At 37.3% G+C, this 19,623-nt stretch overlaps 2 protein-coding genes across 2 annotated transcripts; both read right to left on the minus strand.

The window, feature by feature from the left end:
• Window positions 1-424: 424 nt before the first annotated feature.
• LOC139921123 (odorant receptor 131-2-like) lies at window positions 425-13,574 on the minus strand. The gene is made up of 4 exons (XM_071911285.1): window positions 13,422-13,574; window positions 11,341-11,526; window positions 9,397-9,893; window positions 425-776 (listed from the first exon to the last, which is right to left on the minus strand). Exons 1-4 carry the CDS (start codon window positions 13,572-13,574, stop codon window positions 425-427), a joined length of 1,188 nt encoding a protein of 395 aa, XP_071767386.1.
• Window positions 13,575-17,337: 3,763 nt separating this feature from the next.
• On the minus strand, window positions 17,338-18,975 carry LOC139921121 (odorant receptor 131-2-like). Its single transcript, XM_071911284.1, has 2 exons — window positions 18,823-18,975; window positions 17,338-18,138 (listed from the first exon to the last, which is right to left on the minus strand). Exons 1-2 carry the CDS (start codon window positions 18,973-18,975, stop codon window positions 17,338-17,340), a joined length of 954 nt encoding a protein of 317 aa, XP_071767385.1.
• Window positions 18,976-19,623: the final 648 nt, after the last annotated feature.

Here is a 19,623-nt window from a genome sequence, read left to right on the forward strand (position 1 = left end):
CTCACTTTGCCAGATTTTTCCCCCGCTGAAGGTTAGATGTCCCACAATGACAAGTGAAGAGGTAGGTAGCAAGTTTACTAGTTTACTTGCTCGCCTCATCAATGCCGCCATTACGCAAACTTGTTTGAGGAATGGGAGGGGAAGAGCGCCACTTTACACAGCATGGGAGGAGACAAGCTAGTTTTAAAAAAAATGAAAAGCTACTGAATGGGTCGGGAGGAGCTTCGAGTCGGGCTGGGTTTTGACAACAAGGTTTAGAAAAGAGGTGAAAACAGCAACACAGCTGGCCCACTTGTGTGGCTATTTTTTATATCATTACATTTCAAGGAAATCTCCACATAGCACACGTTAGTTTCAGGATTGGTTATAGGGTCTGAAATCGCTTATTGCAGGTTTAAGCATCAAACCCAAACACAGCGTTATTTTACAAAGGCGGCTTCACTGTAGTCTGTGGCTGGATACGAATGCACTCTTTACAGAAGAAATACTTCTTCAGGTACTTCCTGAAAGTGTTGTCTCGTAGGCCATAGACAATAGGGCTTATGAGCCGCGGCAGGATCTGAATAAAGACAGACAGGGTGAAGCGAATGACCAGTGACCCTTCTGGGAACAAGAGTGTCAGACCTTTGATCATCAGAGGGACCACATAGGTGAGCATACATAAGACCAGCTGAAAGCCATGGAGAAGGACAGTGTTCTTCGCTTTCTTTGCATCTGCAGCAGCTGCCTTTGCAGCAAAAAGGATCCTGAAGTATGTGTAGAACAGGGTGAGCCAACTAGGACCAGAAACACTATGTATGAAAACTCTTTCTTCTTGATGAGATGAGGACTCTGGAAAACTAAATCCCTGAGACAAAAAACCTTGGAATGGAAGAACTCCAGGGGTTCTGTGGCCAATCAGAATCATAAAAATGTGATGGCGCATGGTACATGGCAGAATTTGCGCCGGCAAAGTGGTATTTTTGTTGGATGTACACATTTTTTTCTTGCCTTCGCCGGTTTGGTATTTTGGTGACTCGCTTTGAACTTGACTATGCTGAAGAGGGAGGAGAGGCGCAGTAGGGGGTGTATCAGTAGTGATCAAGAAGTGCAGTACAATTTTGGTGTCATAGATTATTGTGATTTGTGCTTGCTCACGACAACACCAGCCCCTAAAATACCTACTGATAATGTAGGCCTATTCCTCCTAATCCAACCCCATCTCCAACAGCACCACATGTGTACTGCGCGCCACTGGCCACAAACTTACCAAACACTTGCGCCTTGATTCGTGCGCCTTGATTCACACAAACAGAGCCCAGAGTCTCTATTTAGGTTTTGAACCCCTAAATATTTTTCTTCCATTCCTGAAGATTTTTTCCATAGAAACAAACACATTTATTATCGTTCATAAAATGTTAGTTTCTTAAAACGTAAAAAACTATACATTAGACTTATATTACATGAACATGGCATTCACAGCCCACTTCAAATGCAAATTGAATTTAAATATAATATACAAAATAAAGATGAAATATAATATACATAATTCTAATTTCCATCAGTTGTGTTCCAAAAGTAAACATGTTGCTTTTTGGTGTAGAATTTCAGTGTAGGCTATAACCTCCATAAGACTTTTATATGGCTGAATAATTATTAAATATTGTAAATACTGACTGTAAATGAAAAGCATTAAACATAACTGTGCCATCAGATGTGATTTGTAATATTTTTTTATGAGTGTAAACCAGTTTAAAACCATAGGAAACATGAGAAATATGGAAGTATGAGATCTGAGCTATAAATCTTGAAAAGCTGTCAATTCTTGCAAGTGGAAAATAATTAACTAAAAAAAACAATTATTTATATAAAATTACCATTTCAATAGTTAAATAAAAATAAACTATATTGCATATATCACATTCTTTGTTCTCAGATCTAAGCTAAATGCAGTTAAGTGCGGTACTACAGGAAGTGTAAACCTGAAGCAGGATGTACTCACCTCTGACTTGATGTACTGTGCACAGTCTGAAATGATCTGAGTGTGATATTCCTGACATTAGTTTATATACAGTAGGTTGAAACACAAATCCTGGGATTATGTAAAGGCTGTGTGTGTATATGTGTGTATTTCTTGTGTATCAGTATGTGTATGTGTGTGTGTCTGTCTATGTGAGTATGCTTGCACTCATGAATATGTGTCTTCACAATCTGAGATCGCTCTCAAAATCTCTCAGATCAATTTTGAAAAACATATCCTCAAACAGAGTGAAATATAAAAATATAAGTGAAATTTTATTTTCATTCCAATCATGTGGTCTCCTTGTTCTGAAGAAGACAGTTAAAGTTATTTTGAGAAAGAAGTCCTGCAGAAAGTTATTATTGCACACCACAACTGTGGACTGGCAATTTTATTGTTATTATTATTATTATTATTATTATTATTATTAATAATTATAATAATAATAATAATAATAATAATAATAATGTTTTTGTTTATTTTACTGTATTGTATATCTGTATGTTACTTGTCATTGCCTACTTTTTTTCTTTTTTTTTTTCTTTTTTTTTTTACACCTGCTTGCAAATCAATTTTGGGATTAAAATAAAGAACTCAAACTGAACTGAAGATTTTACTTATCTCCAATCGCACAGTCTGACATAAAGTGAATGCAAAAGAGTTTCCGATTCACAGCTTCTTATTCAGGAGTTACGGGAAAATTAAAGGGGATTCACGATGTGGGGTTCACGATTCGATTCAGCCAGGATTCGATGTCATAAAAGTTAGATGAATACAAAGTATGATTGTATAACAATGCCATTATTTATTTGACAAAACTATAAATCTTTTTAGCAATGTTTTTCTTGCAATGGTAGAAGAACAAGAATAGTAGTCCAATCAGAATAAACTGGCCCATTTTGAAAGAAACTTGATTCCGTTGAGAGGGGTGGTATAGCCTAACCCTTTCATAATCCGGTCAATGGATACAATTTTGCTATGTAAACACTCATTCCAGTCACTTTCTTATAGGCTGCACTTTTTATTACAGTTTTTTACGATTGCTAGCAACCTTTTATCAGTTCTGTAGTCACATTTTCATAACTCTTAACACAGTTAGCACAACATCGATCTGTTGCGGGCCATACCATTAACACATTTCTTGTTCCTTTGACACAAAATGCATTCAGTGAACACATTTTAAAAACTCTGGAATTTCTTTTACACACAAGCTCAACCAAGACCAAAACTGTGGATTTTTACTGCCAAATTTACAAATGCTTGCACACTGTATGTCAGAACAGATAACCTCATGTTCTAAACCTAACTTATAGGCTACAGTTGAAGTGAACAGCAGTTCACATTGTATATTGAAACACAAATATATGTCCTATATTTTTTATATTGCTATTGAGAAACTGATTGAAGTCATGCAAATAGACCAATCACAGCTGATTCCCGTCTAAGTTGGAGACATACCCAGGTGTTGAGGTTCTTTCAGTTGCATGACCATATACTGTAAAAAGGGGACCTCTTTGGACTGATCTTGTTCAATGTGGACACAGAACAATATAGAGCAGAAGAAAGAGAGGGTAGATTAGAAAAGGACTGTGTATTTTTCTTTTTTTTTCTTCTGTGCCTTTTTCTGTTTGTATATTTTATTTTTACACAACTGTAACCAGCAGCTATATTACAGATTTTTGTTGATCTCTTGCAGTAATTTCCTATTGCAAATACTGTAAAGCCTTTACTGCAGCAATTCTGTCACTTACTGTATTCCTTTTTCATATAGTGTACATTCTATAAAGTAAAGATGAGTCATTCACTTTTGATATAGAATGTTTGCAAAAAAGAAGAAAAAAATGCGTACATTTACTACACTCAACAAAAGAAAAATGTAGAGTGACTTCAAAAGAAACTGCAGTGCGAAAAACAATTGACTATCAATATACTGTCTATTGTATAAGGGTAGAACTGACACATGTAAAGTAATACATTTTCTGTAATACCATCTGCTGTTAGTATTTTGTATGTCATTGTGCTGTGATTGACTAAATGTTCCTGTTGGAAGAAAACATGTGTTAGAGTTTTGAAAGAATTATTTGATTTTGAGACATGTTTGCAGTGTTTTGGTAGAGTTAGTGTATTTTGACAAAGTATTCTTGCATTTTGAAAATTAGTGTTGGTGTTTAGTTTACAATATGTGATTTTGAGCATAAAATTAACTGTTTTGCCAACTGTGTGTTGTAGGTGAGTTTGTGTGTGAAGAGTTTAGAAAAAGTATTATAAGTATTGAAAAACGCTTGCTAGCGATCGTAAAAAACTGTAACACTGGGGTGCTCAGGCTTGACGTAGGCAGCATAGCCTGTTGTTACAGTTTTTTACGATCGCTAGCAAGCGTTTTTCAATACTTATAATACCTTTTCTAAACTCTTCACACACCAACTCACCTACAACACACAGTTGGCAAAACAGTTAATTTTATGCTCAAAATCACATATTGTAAACTAAACACCAACACTAATTTTCAAAATGCAAGAATACTTTGTCAAAATACACTAACTCTACCAAAACACTGCAAACATGTCTCAAAATCAAATAATTCTTTCAAAACTCTAGCACGTTTTCTTCCAACAGGAACATTTAGTCAATCACAGCACAATGACATACAAAATACTAACAGCAGATGGTATTACAGAAAATGTATTACTTTACATGTGTCAGTTCTACCCTTATACAATAGACAGTATATTGATAGTCAATTGTTTTTCGCACTGCAGTTTCTTTTGAAATCACTCTACATTTTTCTTTTGTTGAGTGTAGTAAATGTACGCATTTTTTTCTTCTTTTTTGCAAACATTCTATATCAAAAGTGAATGACTCATCTTTACTTTATAGAATGTACACTATATGAAAAAGGAATACAGTAAGTGACAGAATTGCTGCAGTAAAGGCTTTACAGTATTTGCAATAGGAAATTACTGCAAGAGATCAACAAAAATCTGTAATATAGCTGCTGGTTACAGTTGTGTAAAAATAAAATATACAAACAGAAAAAGGCACAGAAGAAAAAAAAAGAAAAATACACAGTCCTTTTCTAATCTACCCTCTCTTTCTTCTGCTCTATATTGTTCTGTGTCCACATTGAACAAGATCAGTCCAAAGAGGTCCCCTTTTTACAGTATATGGTCATGCAACTGAAAGAACCTCAACACCTGGGTATGTCTCCAACTTAGACGGGAATCAGCTGTGATTGGTCTATTTGCATGACTTCAATCAGTTTCTCAATAGCAATATAAAAAATATAGGACATATATTTGTGTTTCAATATACAATGTGAACTGCTGTTCACTTCAACTGTAGCCTATAAGTTAGGTTTAGAACATGAGGTTATCTGTTCTGACATACAGTGTGCAAGCATTTGTAAATTTGGCAGTAAAAATCCACAGTTTTGGTCTTGGTTGAGCTTGTGTGTAAAAGAAATTCCAGAGTTTTTAAAATGTGTTCACTGAATGCATTTTGTGTCAAAGGAACAAGAAATGTGTTAATGGTATGGCCCGCAACAGATCGATGTTGTGCTAACTGTGTTAAGAGTTATGAAAATGTGACTACAGAACTGATAAAAGGTTGCTAGCAATCGTAAAAAACTGTAAATCAAGTGCTGACTCCACCTAACCGGGCCAGTTTCGGCATACGCCGGTGACAATTACAAGTGTACCCAATCATTGTGGGTGCAAAACAAAACGTCTGTTTCTGACACTTTTGGAGTCGTACGTTGTGATAAAGCTGTTGCTTCATCAGAAAAAACAACATAAGCAATAACGGTGCCAAGCGCCCGACGCAGGTCTATCTTTTAAAAACGTATGTCCATGTTAGATTCTGTAGGCTATTTTGCGCATATCAGAAACTTTTATTGTGATTACATATTGTGGAGTATGTAAGCACACACCATGCGATCCTTATTTAGCGTTCATGTAAACACTTGCGGGGGAATCTTCAATCAGAATGAAAATATGGCTCGATCCAGCATCTCATACGTACTGATCCACCTGGTTGGAACATCCACAATGAGTTTGTGCTGTGGCAGCTGTAGCAGGGTCTGTTTGGAAGTCAACACCACAGTCGCTGTAGCGCTCCTCTGAAAGAACGCTGCCACTCATCTCACCGGCCAAGCTCTACTCAAATATCCTCTTCCTTGTCCGCCATGTCTGCCACTTGGCTTCGCAGTTTTGCATTGCAAAGTGTTTGCACCCTCTGCTGGTCAAACTGTGTAATGGGTGGAGAAGGAGAAGGAGGGGCAGAGGCAGGCAGATTACAGTAAACTGCAGACAATGTAGCTCACAGGGTGTACGTCTGACGCACATCGTTATATGTCAAGATGTACATCGTCATGATTTTACATCGCGAATTATCGTACTACGATATATTGTCCCATCCCTACTAAATACTGTACATTTTCTTCACTTCTTCAGCTATGTAGAATAACATATTTTAACTCCATTCACTTAAGTCATTATATATGACTAACTATGGCAGTGCTTTCAGTCCAGTCTGATGGTTGGCGAAATTATCTTGAGGTGTGAGGGGTTTATAGATTTAATCTAAACCCCTCTGATCTGAGCCACCCTAATCATATCGAACATATTTGGCATTTACCACCCAATAAATACAGTCCTCACAGCCAAGAAGAACTGTTTCTCCAGTGCTAAAGTCCCAAAGCTCTGCATCTAATATGCAGTGTTGGGCAGTAACGTCGCTACAAGTAGCGGCGCTACTAGTTTAACTACATTTCTCAGTAGCGTGGTGGTAGCGTCACAGTTTTTGAATCAAATAGCATTTTCAGTAGCTAAGCTGTTTTATTGATCAAGTAGTGCGGTAGCGTCCAAAAAGCTACATTCTCCCAAGCATTTCTAAAGCTCAAGCGCAGCCGAGCTTTCTGCTGTGGTCTGGAATACTGCTCAGGATAGGTACGTGACGCCAGCGCCATACACGGAGGAACTGTGTATGTGTAGCCGACAGAAGCACTTCCGTATGACAGTGACATCACAGACCAATCCTTGGGCTGATGCCTACGACGTCTCTGGTGCAGGGGAATACAGTTAACACGCGTCAGGTCTTTATTCTTTTGCTGCTGTGGGTTGAGTCTCTGGGGGATTGCTTCAATGTAGTGGAGCTTCATTTCATGTAGAGTAACTGGTAGCTTAGCTCACTACATTTTCCAAGTAGCTTGCCCAACACTGCTAATATGTGTAGACAGGGGAAAGCACATACTCTCATAATTTTAGAGCCAACACAGCACCCAGCATTTTGACTCGGTCTTCATCAGGGGTATGCTGTGAAGAAAAGTCAAGTCAGCACAGAGTACTGTACATACAGAGCAGTCAGCATCACAGGTGTTATTCATCATATTCAGGTCCGGTGGTGTAGCAGTTATGACAAAGTTAGAAATTTTGATCTTTAATTTTAGTGTCCCCATTAAGCCAGTGTAATTATTTTCTAAATGCCAGAATACAGTGCCAAAATGCATCATCTCTCCAAGTATTGTTAAAACCAGACCAATCTTAGATATCCCCACCTGGGGGATCACATTTGACCGACAGATGGACGGACGGACACAGCCCGATCCATAGTCCCCCACCCCCAACTATTTATTGTCAATCCTTTGCTTCAAATTCTCTCAAGCCCTAACAATCCCTTCTTATCTGATGTACTGAAATGGAGAACAGGGTCCCAGACTGCAGTCTAAGGACTGCAGGAGCAGATTAAAGTACACATATTACATGCCACTAGTTGGAATTTGAGCTGTTTAAGTTCGTCAACACAAAGGAGATCAAGAGCATCTAAACGGGGTTCAAATTCCACACCTGTCTGGGTAGAGCAGAGTGAATAGGAGAGGATTTGAGAGAGAGAAAGGCGTGAATAGATTTGACATGTCTGAAATCACCTTTGGTATTCATTAATTTTCCACTTTATTTCTCCCATTCTTTTGCACATGAACAAACAGAAAAAGCAGATTTCAGACCTGGGGCCTCATTTATCAAAGCCATAGACTGTAAAAAAAAGATGGACGTAGTGAGTGTGAAGTCACCCATTGGCTTCTGAAGAGCCATTTTCAAGGCTGGAGATTGTGTTTACAGTCGCCGCCATGTTGACATATTTTGGAGCCAGAGCAGCCTAAAGGTGGAATTTGGGTTGTCTGCAGAGCCGCAGCGCTGCCTGCTATTGGCCCATAATTGCTGCCCTGTCGATTACTGGACAGGCGACCTGTCAATCACTAAGCAAACAATCCCGTGTTATATCCATTATATCCCGTTAATCACACAAATAAAATTAGCTACTACATCCATAACCTCTTGTGGAACAAATTTGACTTCATAATTTTAGCGAGAAGTTGGGTTGTGATCCCATTGACTTGCATGGAGTTGGGCCGGGTTTGGAGTCTTTTTGGGGCCGGCCCCTAGCGGACGTTTGAGGAATTGCCGCTGCTGCCTCTTCCATATTGGCTTCAAAATTCACCCGTGGTTTTGGCCGCTTGATCAAAGCGTGCGTAGAGTTCTAAATATATGCATAAGAACTGCTAGCACGAGTATGCACAGTAATCATGTAAACAAAAATGATAACCCATTAAACCCACTAAACCCATTGTCCGCATCATAGGAATACGATTTCACTGTGAGCCTAAATGGCCCATCTGTGTGTATTTAACACACAGTATCTTAACTGGCAATCATTCAATCAAATATACTCACATGGCAGACAATTTAGTGGTATTTTACGCACTATATTTATTAGGAATGGGATTAGTGTCCTTTTCCAGCTATTAGAGCACTGGCATTAATGCTATGTGCTTGCTTACTTAATTTCTCCTTTGGACTGTCATTTCAAGTTTTTCCTAATGTCTGCTCATTTGTTGTACATCCTAGTAGAACTATTTTACCCACAATATTTTTCTACCACCAGGAGTTTGTGCGTACACATGGTCAGGACTAGGTGTAAATTTACATATTCTCACATACAAATTGATAATTCAAATTCTGTGCTTAGAAACGTGCAAATGCAAAACTGCTTATGTACGGATGATAAATGAGGCCCCTGCTCTTCCTCACCCTGGCCATGTAGATTGCTATTGGTGCTATTCAACTAGTTAGTGAGCAAACAGGATGTACCTTGTTAATTGTAAGCAAAAGGTCATTTGAGAATTGCATAGACACTATTATTATTATAATAGTGTCTATGTAAAATGCAGATTTCAGACCTGGGGCCTCTAGTAAAATGTTTTTACTTAAACTTTATCTCTAAGTATGAAACAACACAAGCATAAAATAGCAGGAGCATCAAACTCAAAAACAGGACATTATGTAGGCCTCTTCAGAGTTGTCTTTGGATTCGTCTTAATGCACATTCTACAGAAAATATACGTTTTCAGGTACTTACTGAAAGTTTTGTCGCGTAGACCATAAATAACTGGACTGATGAGCCGGGGCAGGATCTGAATAAGGATATAGATAGTGAAGCGAATGGCCAGTACCCCTGTTGGGAACAAGTACGTCACACCTTTGATTACAAGATGGCACACGTAGGTGAGCATACACAACAACAGCTGAAAGCCATGGAGAAGGACAGTGTTCCTGGCTTTCTTAGCATCTGCAGCAGCTGCCTTTGCAGCGAAGAGGATCTTGAAGTAAGTGTAGAACAGAATGAGCCAAATTAGGACCAGAAACACTATGTAGGAGACATCTCTCTTCTCAGTGAGATAGGGGTTCCTGAAAATGGTTTCCCTAAGGCAGAAAACTCTGGAACGGAAGAACTCCAGGGGTTCTGTGACCAGGGTGACAAAGAGGTCTGGTAGGATAGAAAGTGTGCTCAGAACCCATATCAGACAAATCACAGCATATGTTTTCTGGACTGTCCAGATCTGAGTGTGGTGGAGAGGGAAGCATATGGCAATGTAACACTCTACTCAAGGGCGGATATTTCATTTCACTGTTGGGGGGGACAATAAACAGAAAAATTTCTCAAGAGCAATTCCTGAAGGGGACACCAAAGGTGCCGCCAAAAGTACTGTTGTATTAAATGTATATAGAGGTCCATTATGAAACATTTCCATAAGCACTTCATTCCTTTCTTATGAAGATTTTATCAAATTGCCTTTGATATTACAGGGGTCTTTCTACTTGGCGTTTCGGTGCACTGAAAAATGATCGGATGTCTGTTTTTCTTTTCTCTGCCATTTTAACTGACCTGGCTGGCTGACAAATAGACACACACACACACACACACACACACACACACACACAGCATGCAGGTTATTTACAGTAGTAGGTGAGATGCAACACCCATTAACTGAACTAAAGCTAATATATGCCTAATTAGATTTTGTTTTCCCGAAAAAGCAGATCTCTAATGTTTTGCTGTCAGTGTGTAAAAGTCCAGAACGCTATGAAGCCTGCCAGAAACTTACTTATATTTAACATAATGTTTGTTGTAATTATGTCTTTTTTATTAATTAAGTCTTCATTTATTTCCAAAATTATGAACAAAATAACATAGTGCCAGCCATTTTACATGCAGTAAGAAAAAAATAATATACTTAGAACCTAATTACATAGGGTAAGTTAATCTTAAATATTATATTATAGAAATATTACTGTTACCATCTACAAAAGATAAAGTATTTTGGTATGAAATCCCGCATTTTAATTTAACCAACTATCCTGTATCATAAATACATGTCTGGCATTTGTAACAAACCAAACCGCTCGAAAATCGGTCGAAAATTCAGCGAGTTATGAGGATTTTAATTGTGGACAGACCTCCTGCCTCCATACACACACATGCATTAGGAGACGCGGCTCCGTACCAACACGCTGACGCACAAGATTCAACCGCGAGGTAACGGAACAAAATGTAGTCTGATTACAATTGTGAATGTGTTTTATTCTATTGAGTGGTAGAAGTAAAGAAAAATGTCTGACACATCCTTTGTTTTAAGTTAACCTTTGCAAAGTAGCTTCTTACTGGAGGTCTGCCACCACTGACACACTTCCAGAGATCCTCCACAGACACTCGTACCGAGGGCTAATGTGTGTGTGTGGGGGTTCGGGGAGGCAGGTAGGCAGTGGACCAAACCACTGTGAGGCGTATGAGAGAGGGACTCAATCTTTCGAAACTTAAAAACGCATTGTTTTGCGTCTATAATTAGCACAAGTGCTTTCAATGCATATTATTATATTATTTAAAATTATATAGTTATGTTTACAATGATATATTGAGGGGGACAACTCTCTGTTAGTCCCAGGAAGGGGGGGTCCGGACCCCCCTGTCCCCCCCGTGATTTCCGCCCCTGACTCTACTGCCATAACAGCTAGTGTCAGGGGGGTGTTTAGATTGGCAAATATAGCAAACATTAGCAAGAATATACAGAGAGAGACATTGAGGGTGAACAAGATGTAGCTCAGGACTTGAATTAGGCCAGACAGGGTCAGCAGGATCATATCATTGATCACCAGATGGATGAACAAGATGTAGCGAGGGTTCATTTTGAAGATCTGTAGGGAAGGACAGGATAGGTTGGGAAGTGAGAGGAATAGGATGGAATAAATAGAGTAGAAGAGAACAGCATAGAATGGAAAAGCATTGAAAAGAAAAAAATATTATAACAGAGTTAGAGATTCAACTTACAGTTTTTTACGATTGCTAGCAACCTTTTATTAGTTCTGTAGTCACATTTTCATAACTCTTAACACAGTTAGCACAACATCGATCTGTTGCGGGCCATACCATTAACACATTTCTTGTTCCTTTGACACAAAATGCATTCAGTGAACACATTTTAAAAACTCTGGAATTTCTTTTACACACAAGCTCAACCAAGACCAAAACTATGGATTTTTACTGCCAAATTTACAAATGCTTTCACACTGTATGTCAGAACAGATAACCTCATGTTCTAAACCTAACTTATAGGCTACAGTTGAAGTGAACAGCAGTTCACATTGTATATTGAAACACAAATATATGTCCTATATTTTTTTATTGCTATTACGTAAGAAACAGCTGATTGAAGTTATGCAAATAGACCAATCACAGCTGAACACTGCCAGGGGTGGATAAGGCACGCCAAAAGATACTTCCCATGGTGCATAGCCAGAGAAAATATAAGTAGTGATGTGGACGAGAACATGTGGCCAAATGCAGAAGACCGGGTAGATTAGAAAAGGACTGTGTATTTTTTTTTTTTCTTCTGTGCCTTTCTCTTTTTGTATATTTTATTTTTACACAACTGTAACCAGCAGCTATATTGCAGATTTTTGTTGATCTCTTGCAGTAATTTCCTATTGCAAATATTGTAAAGCCTTTACTACAGCAATTCTGTCACTTATTCCTTTTTCATATACTGTACATTCTATAAAGTAAAGATGAGTCATTCACTTTTGATATAGAATGTTTGCAAAAAAGAAGATAAAAATGCGTACATTTACTACACTCAACAAAAGAAAAATGTAGAGTGACTTCAAAAGAAACTGCAGTGCGAAAAACAATTGACTATCAATATACTGTCTATTGTATAAGGGTAGAACTGACACATGTAAAGTGATGCATTGTCTGTAATATCATCTACTGTTAGTATTTTGTATGTCATTGTGCTGTGATTGACTAAATGTTCCTGTTGGAAGAAAACATGTGCTAGTGTTTTGAAAGAATTATTTGATTTTGAGACATGTTTGCAGTGTTTTGGTAGAGTTAGTGTATTTTGACAAAGTATTCTTGCATTTTGAAAATTAGTGTTGGTGTTTAGTTTACAATATGTGATTTTGAGCATAAAATTAACTGTTTTGCCAACTGTGTGTTGTAGGTGAGTTGGTGTGTGAAGAGTTTAGAAAAAGTATTATAAGTATTGAAAAACGCTTGCTAGCGATCGTAAAAAACTGTAAAAGCAGGGTTCCTACACAGGTCTGGAAATGTATGGAAAAATAATTAGGTAATTTCCATTGAGAACTTTTTTTACACATAACATTTGGAAAAGTATGGAAAAATATGCCTTTTTGGACCCCCCCAGTCATTTCACATATGACATTTGTTGGGAAGAAAAATCTCCAACTATTGAGTGATGGCATAGTTAATAGGCACTAGGAAATATGACTATCCACATAAATCATATTGAACACTGATCAAAACCTTCAAATAAATCAAGAAATGACATTATGGGAAAAGTATGGAATTTTGAAATTGAAACAGCGTGAGAACCCGGTAAAATATCTTGGAAAGAAGATGGAATATAAAAAAAGACTGGACAGATTTTATTCTACAGGTCAATCTGCTGTTTTTATGTTGCTTGCTACTAAGGGGATGAAGTGAAGTTTGTTACACTAAAATATGTCATACATTTCTATCCCTTCTTTCCCTATATCTATCAGGGAGGATTTCTAGACAGATTTCACACCTGATGTTTGTTGAATGTATGGACCAGGGTACCATTGACATAGTTGATGGAGATGCAGAGAGCCACAGTAATCACATTCTTGATTACAGCTGTGCTTATGGTGTCCCGATACACAGCTGTTGTGGAATTACTGCCAACATTCGAAAGGTTCATGTGTCAGATGTCAGCGTCGTCCAAACCTGTTCCATAAGAGACATCTGTGGGTTACAGGGGCATCAGTTTACCAAACCCTAAGGCCAAAGTCCCTGCATCTGATATATTTTGCCCCCATAACTTCCAAATGACTAATGACTGACAAGAAATAGTTATTTGGCCAATGTGATTAATTATGTGACGTACAGGATGTCACTAAATTATCTTGCTCAGATGCATGATCTTTGCTCTCCATTATAGTGATAAAAACTACAAGATCAAATTTGGACTCTGTTAGGCCATGTCCAATTGACACCCTTGCACTTTGAATACATTTCAACTTTACTGTTTAACATTTACCAAGAACATGTTGAGTTGTATACTACTCAATGCTAACTTTCAATTTAGGAAAAATAAAAAAAAAACCACAATAAATTAATATTAATAATAATAAATCATATTAATCCTGTGATGATGTATGATTTCTGTGATCACACATTGTTCCTAATACAGGACCAAGTAGTTTAAATATGATATTATTATTATTTTACTTACTTACTACTTACTTACTTTTTTCTGTATCCTCTAGGAACAGATATGCATTTGTATAGATATTTTAACATACGTAGGTGATGCGTTCATCAGTGAATAAGTTGTTAATCTGTTTAGCCAAACATCCAAATAGTATTCTGAGCACACATATCATTTGCATTTTCATAAGTTAACAAGGCTGAAATGACTCTCTACATTTTGCCCAAGATTCAAAACTTGTAAACGATAAATCAAGCACTATTTTAACTTAGAATATTATTTGATTATTTCAGTTTAGAACATCAGTGGCTTCTAGTCTACTTCACTGTAAAGAATGAGCCACTCATAAAAGCTATGCAAGAAGCAATTAATGTCATTTTTTCCTTTCAGTAAAGCACACACCACTATCATAAAACTGATGCCTTATACATGCCGGACAGTAGTAGTAGTAGTAGTAGTAGTAATAGTAATAATAATAATAATAATAATAATAATAATAATAATAATAATTAATCACAGCTGCGGTAAATGTGTATATATGTATTTCACATAGGCCATTCTTTTTTTGTTACATCAATACCAAATGTAGCCAAATGCAGTAATAACAATACAGAGACAATAGGTACCTACCTAAGGTAATGCATTCAAATAAGACAACCAACCAGACGTAATATAAGTCAGATATCTTTGAGATTAGTTTTTATATAGTAGGTTGATACAAAAGTCATGGGATTAATAATAGGGTGTTGTGTAGGTGTGTGTGTCTGTGTGTGTGTGTGTGTGTGTGTGTGTGTGTGTGTGTGTGTGTGTGTGTGTGTGAAAGAGAGAGAGAGAGAGAGAGAGAGAGAGAGAGAGAGAGAGTGTTCATGTGTGGTTGTGGGTGGATATCTGCTTTGAGCTGTATGAGTTGTTTGCCAACATTTAATTCTGAAGCTGCTATGAAATGATGTACAAGGACATTTTTGGGCATTATTTGTAAATCAGGTCTGTGTATGTTTTTTGACACTTTGTGTGAAGCAGCTAGATGTTGAACATTTTTCTTGAACAGTAATTATGTTGACATATTTATTTATTTATTTGCTTTTCCAACCAAAACTGGACTTGTATAACTCCACCATGTTTTGCTTCTTCAGGTTTTTGACCTGTTGACACCAGTATGGTTACACAGCTTCAGAAGACCAAGATACAAAAACTGATGTAACAGATTTTTGATATCTTTAATCATTTGGCTGTTCTTAACCAATGAAGTTGCATGCACTTGTGGCCCCTAACAAAATAGGTCATAACTCCATGGTAGTTTGTCCAATTGTCATTAAGCTTGGTACACATGTACAGGAGTGTACTATAAGCATATAAGTCATGCCAAGCTGTGCACAATAATTGCTAATGATACAAATTGGATGACTGGTGATGATTGGTGACTCTGTAACCAGCGGTCAAAAATAAAAATTTCAGAAGGCCAGAATTCCACAGCTGGATGTGTGTGCAAAGTTTCATGCCTCTGTTGTTCTACAAGGTCCACCATATTGGATTTTTGACATTTTGAATTTTTAGAAAAACAATATAGTAGTTTTTAAATATAATCGTTTTTTAAAGTAGGCTTCTTCAATTTTTCATCTATTGACACCAAAATGGATACAGAGTCTCCGAAGAACAAGATATTCTGTCAAAACTGACTTTTATTGTTTGACTGTTGTTAACCATTGAATTTGCTAGCAGGTGTGATGGGCCATAACTTTGTGGTAGTTTTTCTAATCATCATTAAACTTGAAATTTGATATATATGTACAAGAGTGCACTACAAGCATATAAGTCAAGCCATTTTAAATCAGCCAACTGGGGGCACCACAAATGCCAAAAGATAATATCTCAGAATCTGGTCGGCCAAATGTTCTGAAATTTGGTGAAATTTGGTTGTGATTGGTCAATGTAGAGGTCGCTTATCACTTATATCGGTTATAATGCTTTATAACTCAATTTTCCATGACATGGTATGCTACACACCTAAAGCTTTGCACAGGAATTGCTAATAATACAAATTGATGTCTCAACAAATATGATAGTAATTGGACCCATGGTGGCAGTGTAACCAGCGGTCAAAAGTAAAAATGTTGTCTCTAGTAATTCTTAGCAAAATTTCCAATCGGGTCATTTTTTTCAATATCACTTAATGATTCCTTTCTTGTTAATTTGTGTTTTGAGTTAATTGGTGTCTATATGTTTACATATCTTTATGTGTGTGCGTAAGTGTGTAATTTTAGGTACATAAGCCTGTATGTCAGTTTGTATGCATGTAGGTATGTAATTAGATAATCGTGTGTAGATTTGGTATTTACCGATGCAACAATTCATGCGCTTTCAGCTCGCCCACACAGTTTCATGTGAAACTGTATAGTCTGATCTGTTTATTCTTGGGCAGTTCTCCAACTTTGTGTGCGGTGTGAGCCATGAACATTTTTTGAAAATGAAGCTTCTTGAACCATCATGTAATTGGTCCTAATTCAGTATCTGAAAATGGCTACGATTTTATTATGCAGGAATTATACAATTTTTCTGTGACAGTCATAAGTTGTCATTACCATTTCATGATTAGAGATGTAATTTAGTTTAAAATGAAATATTATGCATTTTATTCCAAAAAGTTTCTAATTTATTCTTACCCTCTTTCCAGGCCTGTCTTTAGGTTTGTGTATATTTTGTGACGCTTTGTGGTGCGTAAATTTCATACCACTGAGTATTTGGTATTACTCTTTCTCTTCTGTACACTCTGAAAGTTATTTTTTTTCTTTTTTCCAAAAGTGACAAATTCTATGCTTTTATTTTGAATGCCAAATTGACTAACTTGACAGATATCTATGGCTGTCTGTGGTCTCCTTGCTGCAGGAAAGGTACTTTGAGGGCTCGGATTGCTAAACTGTGTGCACAAGTTTGAAAACGGAGAGTAGGATTTGCAAAACTATGCAAATGATGTTCAAAATTCAGAGTGAAACCTTGGACACAGAAGAATTTAAGTTAAATCTTCACTCCCACCTCGCTTTTCTCTGCTCCTTTAAAACGAGTCCTTGGCTGAATTGTCAAACTGTGTCTATAGCAATAATAGATCAACATCAATGATAGATCACCTCAACAAATGCATCAATACTGTCAATGGATTATTCACTTTTTGTGTTTCTAACTTTATTTATCCTTATCTAGTACAGCAACATAATCACACATATCAAACACACTGTCAAGTCACAAACAAGATACAGTCTCAAGTGTGCCCTTTCAGTGCAATCTGGGGATTGGTGCGTGCGCTCACTGTACACAGCAGGTACCTTTTCAAGTACCTCCTGAACGTCTGGTCTCGCAGCCCGTACACAATGGGACTGAGAAACCTGGGGAGGATCTGGATGATGATATAGCAAACAAAGAGTGAGTTGAAATAATTTTTAGGGAACCAGTAGAACAGAGCTCTTTTTAACACAGGGCCTATGTAGGTGAGCATACACAACAGTAGCTGAAAGCCATGAAGCAGAATAGTATTCCTGGCCTTCCTAGCATCTCCTTTTGCTGCTTTAGCAGCAAATAGGATCCTTAAGTATATGTAGAGGAGAGTGAGCCAAACTATAACTAGCAACACTATGTAAGAGGTATTGGTCTTCTCGTGGAAATAGGGTCTCTGGAACAGAATGTCTTTGATGCAGAGGATTCTGGAATAGAAGAATTCTAGAGGTTCTGTGGCCAGGAGTATAAACAGATCTGGTAAGGTGGAGCTCAAACTTACAAACCAGATCAAACCGATCAGAATGTATGTTCTCTTGACTGTACATAACTGTGCGTGGCGGAGTGGCAAACAAATAGCAATGTAGCACTCTGCTGCCATGCCGGCTAAATACAGTGGTGTATTTTGGGTAGTGATCATAGCAGGTATGATTAGGAGGCAACAGATGGAGACATTGATTGTGTAGAACACATAGCTGGAGATAAACAGGGTAACAGAGACTGTCAGCTGGATCATATCGTTGACCACCAGGTGGATGAAAAGGACATAGCGAGGATTCACATTGAATATCTGTAGGGAATAGAGCAGAATTAGATTCACTACATTCACAACAAATCTTACAGTAGGAATGCACATCTGAAACTGGTTTGCCTCTTATGCCAAAGGGAAGCTTATGGTCATGAGATCTAAACAGTGAACTGAAATTATTACTCTTATTTTCAGGGCAATGATACCCGGCCAAATTTTCAGAGGATGAGCGTACTCAAAAAATGGGACAAGATAAATGGGAATAATATAGTGAAAAGTTTTAGGGCTGTATTACAGAAAACACATTGAAGGTGGTAGTTGTTGTTAAAGTCGGAAATCTACATTACCCCATGGGCCTATAAAACGCAGTTTGGTGGTCAAGAGGAGTACCTCAATCAAAACAAGACAAAGTCGAGATTAAGGATCAATGATTTCGCCTGTGTCTGTGTGTTTGTCTGTCCGTCTGTTTTTTTTTGTTGTTTTTTTTACTTTTTTTTTTACATTTTAAAAAGCAGAGTGGGATTACCAGATAGAGGGAGAGGCTGTACACAAGGTTTATATTAAGCAGCTGGTAGGGGAAAACAGAGAGGAAGATAGGGGAGGAGAGGAAAAGAAAATAGATGATTTTGTCATAATGTAAACATAGCATGCATTCCTTTCCCCCCACCATTCCTTCTGTGCCTCTCCTCTGTAGACAAATATACATGATGGAGAAAAGTTTTACACCTGATGTTTCTTGAAGGTGTGAATCAGGGTGCCATTGAAGTAGTTGATGGTGATAAAGAGGGCCACAACAATCACATTCTTGGTCACAGCCATGTAGAAAGCATCATGATATGTCACAAATGTTGTCACATTGCTTCCAGATGAGAAATTCATCTGGCAGGTGTAAGGGTCTTCCAAAGCTGTAACAAGACTTTAATGAATGTACTTAAATCTCTCTAGAATATAATTTCAGACTATATAGCCCCAAACATAGTTGATGCTTGTATCTATAGATCAGTGGTCACTTCAAGCAGCTTAAAAACCATCACTAAATATTCACAAGTTCATAATATTTTCTTCATATTGTCAAAAGTCACAAGCAGATAGGGAATTAAATTTAAATATATGAACAATCTTCAAACACTGGAGTTATTTATCATTTGAAAAAATAGTCTAGACCACTACTGTCCTACAGTCACATTGTCACATTTATGATCAATATTAGAAAGGATTTGCACATTTTCAGTGGTTGTTTTGTAAATATAAAGAACAATGAATGGGTAAAACATACATCAGCTCTCATTTTTGCAAAAGCAATTGTTGCATTAAGATCTTCATTTAGCTTTAAATGCACATCAATAAAGTAAGAAATACCCACAGGCTATACTTACATCAGTTAAAATAGCACAGTAACTGATATTTGCAGGCAGTTGACGGTTATGCTTTTCCTTCACCCCTTTTCTCTTTTACTTCATTTCCTATCTTCTTTATATGTATTTTCTTTTAAATTCATCTCTAAGGGAGTACAACTACACACAGGTT

Source organism: Centroberyx gerrardi, chromosome 5, assembly GCF_048128805.1.
Source record: "Centroberyx gerrardi isolate f3 chromosome 5, fCenGer3.hap1.cur.20231027, whole genome shotgun sequence".
NCBI lineage: Eukaryota > Metazoa > Chordata > Actinopteri > Beryciformes > Berycidae > Centroberyx > Centroberyx gerrardi.